Genomic DNA, 5,950 nt, shown 5'->3' on the forward strand with positions numbered 1-5,950 from the left:
TACGTAGCTATAGACGTTAGTATGTGAATAGATTCTACTCATACGTATATATATATTAATAGGAAAAGATGTATCATCGATATATATGTCTATATTAATAGGCAAATATACATTAGTAATACGTATATAGAGGTTAATAGGCATATATATATTACGGATACATATATCTACGCTAATAGGCAAATCGAAACCACTCATATGTATATATATATATATGTGTGTGTGTGTGTGTGTGTGTGTGTGTGTGTGTGTGTGTGTGTGTGTGTGTGTTTAGTTTAGTTTTTACATATGTGATCCATCTATATATATAAGCAAAAATGGATCACTTACGTAAAAACTAAACATGCAACGTAATACTACTCTAAATAACACATATTTTGCATAATAATTTGATTTCGTCAATACTCAGTGAGATTACGAATGTCACATAAAGAGCAGCTTCACCCCGAAGGGCTTAGAAACAACTTACCCAACTCATATTTTAACCCTCGTTAGAATGTTCTCCTCTTTCATGACAAAATCAAATTATTGAATAAAACAATGCACTCATATATAGATAGATGCTAAGCATGCAACAACGTCCACTGATACATATATATATTGTAAACATGCAAACAAATTTAACGCATGCGTATATATAGGCTATCATGCAAATAATAATACACAACATGATAATATAAAAAAATGGGAGTGGTAGGAGTTGAAACTTGAAAAAATGCCCGTGCTACGCTTATAAATAGAATCTTCAACAGCCCCGTTCCACGTTCTTATGCGATTGGAACACGATATGAGTACTGCTCCAGGTCCGAGAAGTGAATTGGATAGTCCCCCAAAAAAATTCAACCTAATAAGTATTTCATGGAGCGCGGGGCGCTCTTGGTACAGTGCAAACTGAGGCGCGGGGCGCGCTTGGTACTTTTGGTATGCGGGCAAAATTTTTTTTTTTAACTTTTTATTTTTTATTATTATTTTTTTTTCGCAGTTTTACATATGTAAAAATATAAGTTTTCACACACACTCGAATAAGACTGTTCAAATACCTCGCTCACGTGCACATTTCAATATACTTGGAGTGAGGGTTTTTTTTTAAAAAATAAAGTTAAGCTAGGGTTTGGCAGGCCCTCACCTGTGGTATTACTTAAGAAATTCTTACATAAACTCTCCTTTGTGCATCCTCTTCAACAATGTTGTTGATGGTCTCATCAAGGGGTGGTATAAAGGAAGAAAAATTTACATAAAAGGCTTGGCTAATAGAAGCTAAAAAGTCCGCTGCCCAGTTAGTTTCTCTGACTGCATGTCGAAAGGTAATGAACTAAAAAAGAGAGCACAAAGTTGGATAGCCATAACTATGTCTAGGAAGTACCAAGGAGGATTTTCCTGCTTATTAATCACGTTAACTGCTCTTAAAGAGTCTGAGTCAACTTCTACTTTCAACAGCCCCTCATTTAGACATCTTCTTAACCCAACTTCAATTGCCAAAAATTCTTGGAAAAGCACCAATAGCATTCCTCCACTTCCTATGTAAGCTGCAACAACCCGACCAAATTTATCTTTGATCGTTCCACCATGCCTAGTACCACGACTGCTCAAGCTACCATCAGCGTTAAGTTTAACTCGATTCTCTAAGGGAGGGTCCCAAGAACATCTGTTAAGGCCTTTGGGCTTGCACTGCATGTTGAGCCCAAGTCTGTCATTCACGTCTCTTGACAAGGGCGCGTCTTTTAGAGTAGGCTTCATAACAACAAGATAATTTTTGAGGTCCCTTACCAGTTTGTTAAAGATGACTGAAGCTATCTTGGAAGAACCTTGAAACCTACGACTATTTCTCTCTTTCCATAACACATCTACTGCAGCACATATGTAGATGATAAACACCCAAAATTGTAATATTAAACCCCGAGAGACATAGCATTTTGATCAATTATGTGTTTAATAATTATGTAATAATTATATTTTCGTACTTTTGCAAGTTTCTGCAGTTAACGTAAATATGATAATAAAACATGCATCGAAGTACGGGAATACTGGAATATTTGAAGTCTTCCCACTTAGCCCCAGTGAAGCCCAACAAAGCCTGACTAGAGCTGAAGATTCCAAAAGGACAAAACCAGTGCAGAACGGGTCCACATGTAAAGAAGCAACAAACTTCCGAAGCTCACATCTTTCAAACCTAGACGCCGACTTCGGCTAGTGAACTGCCAGAGCAACTAGGGCGATGAACTCTACGCAAAGACATAAAGTTGTAAAAATGCCAAAATCGGCGCCGCCACTGGACACACTAAGTGGACCCACTATGCGGGCCCAAAAGGCATGACGAGTCAACATAGGCAGGTGGCAAGTGATGATCACAATTTTGTTCCACATTGCTATAGGAAAAGACACGTATCAATATCAATTCAATGTTTGAATTGAATTGAGGAAATGGACAAAATATAAGGTACAAAAAGACAAAGAGCCAAATTAATTCAGATGAAGCCAAAACTTTGTATTTCAAAATTTTGAATGGATCAATTTGGCAAAAGGACGAAACCAAATTAATTCATTCATGAGAGACCATCCTATATATATCTTGAGGGGGGTCTTCAATATTTCTCCTTCAACATTTTATGCTTTAGCCTTGCTCATTAGTTAGTTAGCTTTAGTTTATCGTCTGTAGCTTCATTCCAGTAGGTACTTTATATTTCGTCATTTTCTCTTCCAGCAGCTTCAATACTGTAAGTTATTTCTTCTTAATAAAAGTCATTTCTTTTCAAGTTTAATTCCTGTTCTGCATTTACTTATTTATTGTATACAACAAGTTTAATTATTCCTCCAATGACCATGAGCTAATCCCCCCCTAGGGAAAGGGTTATGCTGCTCATGTGAGAATCCGGATTGACACTTTAATGTTCTAGAATCAGTGCTTAGGAATTAGGTGTAGATTATACATCCGGTCCCAAAATGATTGAGACTGTACAAATTTGGAGTGCTGATGCTCCGGAACAGTCTCGCGAGAGACCCAAAATGTCTCGCGAGCGACTTTTGTGTCAGACAGATCTCCAATTTGTCCAGCTGATGTAGAATCGAACCAGGGGCTGAAATGATATTCCAGAGATGAAATATTAGTTCAACTCCTTATGCTAGTGCGATGCGACTTAGAGATGCTGGCATTTCGCTAGGGATCGATACTCGACGTTGTCTCGAGTTTGTCTATGGACTCGAGACGAATTAGAGTTGTAGTGATGTGGTAATATAAACTATTAAAAAATGATTCTTGCATGAGTATGATTAACCCTCTCCCTGTTTCTCTATCCTTGTTTATTTACATCGAAATCACCGTTATTATTTTACGTTATTTGCATTACCGTTAAATTACTTAAACCAACTAAATAACCTAAATTCTTACTCACCAAAAGTTGTAAATCCAGTTGTAAACCTTGCCGAGCCCTAAGGTTTGGACGATCCCTTACTTGACCTATCCTTCCAAACCCACGTGAATAAGGTAACTTGACTAAACAGACGACTATATGGACTTTGGACTTTGGACTTTGGTCTTCGAACTTCGGACTGTGGACTTTGGACTTAAGTATAAAACCAAAACGTGAATTTAACATTTTATCAAATGGCGCCGCTACACGCCGAAGGACTCTAGACATTTAAACGTAATAACTGGAATACATCAAACAAAACCCCCTCCCCTACCCCCTCATCTTTTTGATTTCCATTTCTTTTGCGATAATAATGTGTTACGTACCTGTTTGCCCTAACTTTTTCTACTAATAGATATCTGTGAACCATATCTTGTTTATTTTTATTAGCATAGTATAAGTATTCTGTAGGAAGTTGAAGTACTGAACTGATAAAAGAGTCTCGGACGAGACTAAATTAGTAGTGCGCGAGACTAACCTGGAGTATCAACACTCCGATTTTCAGGTACAAGCCACTTTCTTTCTCAGTACTATTTTGGACTCTCTAGTCCTGTTTATACACCATCCAGTAAGTTCACGAGCTCGGGAGTTAATTCGATCGTTATACGAGGAATCGTGGGACGCCAGGTTTCGAATTCTTAAACTCCTCAAACTTTGTCGAGGATATTATTTGGTTGTTTGCCATATAACCTGTTTTACCTCGTATGTTTGTGTGTTGGAATGAGAACTCTTTCCATGTAAATGTGGTTCGTCATTACATCTTCACGTTAATACGATTAATATGATTCGAATATATTTGGATGTATGCATAATTTCAAACCACCTGCTTAGAATATTTTTGTATGTGTATGTTACATCAATTCATGTACGCGGAATTCATTTGCATGAGTTCGTTCTCGACATTCCCCTAGCTCACATATAGTTGCACGTAGCGGTAGCTATTGATTATTGCATGCGTAGGACATATTTCTATTTCACGTATAAGTAATATAGAGTTGCATGCATAGACTTCCTGTGTAAAACTAGCATGTGTTAATTGTATGTTTAGTTTCTATTTTGGCATCTATCATTTTTAATTGCATGTTCAGTAATCACGTCTCCATAATATATTAATTATGTAAACTAAAAAAAAAACTAAAAAAAAACAAAAAAAAATAATAAAAAAAAAATCCTAATAATTAAAATTTCATCATAATCATCTTAATAATACCTCGCATAATACACCATCATAAATCATCATCCTATTCCATCAGTGTCTAGGAAACTCAACAGATTGAGGTTGCCTAATTAAGGAACGTGTTAGTACGGACAACCTCCCTCAATTCTCTCAGGTGACCTGGCTGCTGGAATATTCACACGTTATCCTAGCTTACCTACTCGAGTTAGCAACAGCTCAGGAAGACGTGCTTCACCTCCCTCCTTCCTTAATTCTAAATCCTCCTGTCATAATTTGTTCCTTATGAGCCTTGAATTAAAACTTGTGTTTGTATGAGACTACGGTCTGGTACTAATAAGGAATTAGAACTTACATATCGTCATCGGAAATACAATAAACAACTGCTTAAGTTATCTCCTAAACATAGTTTTTCCTCCGTAAACCAACCTCGTCAAGTATCTCCGTTGCCATTATCTCCCTTAATTATGGCCCAAGAAAATCCCACAGTCGAGAAACCCCTTTCGGATTTCTATACTACTTTACAGGAAGGACCTGCTTCCTGCATTAAACTAGATGAGATTGCAGGAGATTTTCGCATTTCGCCAAACATTTTCGGTTTCTTACCTGTTTACCATGGTCTAGACCATGAAAAACCATACAATCACCTTCGTCGGATGCAACAAGTAGTCATCACTTTCCGCTATCTGACTGTTACCAACGAACAAGTCTTGCTTAGGTTGTTTCCCTTCACCTCCACTATCTGAAGAGGCTTGTGCTTTCAACATCCCTAATGCTCCTTGGCAACAACATCCGAATTTGGCTTGGACCCCCCCTGCCCAACAACAAGCTCCTACGGGTGTCATCAACGCTCCTGTACGACCACCCGCGAACTATAAATCCTACCGTCAAGGAAATCCTTCGCAATTCCAGCAAGGGCAAAGTCATGTTCCCTACAACGCAAATATAGGGTACCAAAACAACCGCAGCCTTGTTCCCACTAATCAAGGATATGGCTACCAAAATCAACCCGTAAACAATAACAGTGAACTTGTTCCTGCTGCTCCACTGGTACAATCCACTACCGATAAAACAGCTGAAACTTTTCTGACCTACATGAATCAACAGAATCAAATCTTAGCATCTATCCAACAGTTTCTTTAGCTGTTAGCACAGGATAAAAGTCAAAAGGGCGTGTTTCCCGGCAAATCAGTTCCAAACCCTAAGCCCACCAACACTGCCTTTGAACTCAACAATGCACCAGGATCTAGTAATCCTAGCTAGGGTGAGATAAATGCCATCACCACTCTTCATTCTGGCTGAAGCATCAACAATCACATACGTATGCCAGACGTCGAATCGACGGAAGCTGCGGCTGACGTCCTTCCAA

General features: G+C 38.2%; 1 protein-coding gene across 1 annotated transcript; it reads right to left on the reverse strand.

Moving 5' to 3' along the window:
* Window positions 1-1,257: 1,257 nt before the first annotated feature.
* LOC147524371 (uncharacterized) lies at window positions 1,258-1,674 on the reverse strand. Its single transcript, XM_086574469.1, has one exon. It carries the CDS (start codon window positions 1,672-1,674, stop codon window positions 1,258-1,260), a length of 417 nt encoding a protein of 138 aa, XP_086430595.1.
* Between the last annotated feature and the right edge of the window lie 4,276 nt (window positions 1,675-5,950).

Source organism: Coptis chinensis, chromosome 1, assembly GCF_015680905.1.
Source record: "Coptis chinensis isolate HL-2020 chromosome 1, ASM1568090v1, whole genome shotgun sequence".
In the NCBI taxonomy this organism is placed as follows: domain Eukaryota; kingdom Viridiplantae; phylum Streptophyta; class Magnoliopsida; order Ranunculales; family Ranunculaceae; genus Coptis; species Coptis chinensis.

Bases quoted from the DNA above. Each gene is read 5' to 3' on its own strand.
- LOC147524371 (XM_086574469.1), bottom strand. From the start codon at position 1,674: ATGCAGTGCAAGCCCAAAGGCCTTAACAGATGTTCTTGGGACCCTCCC.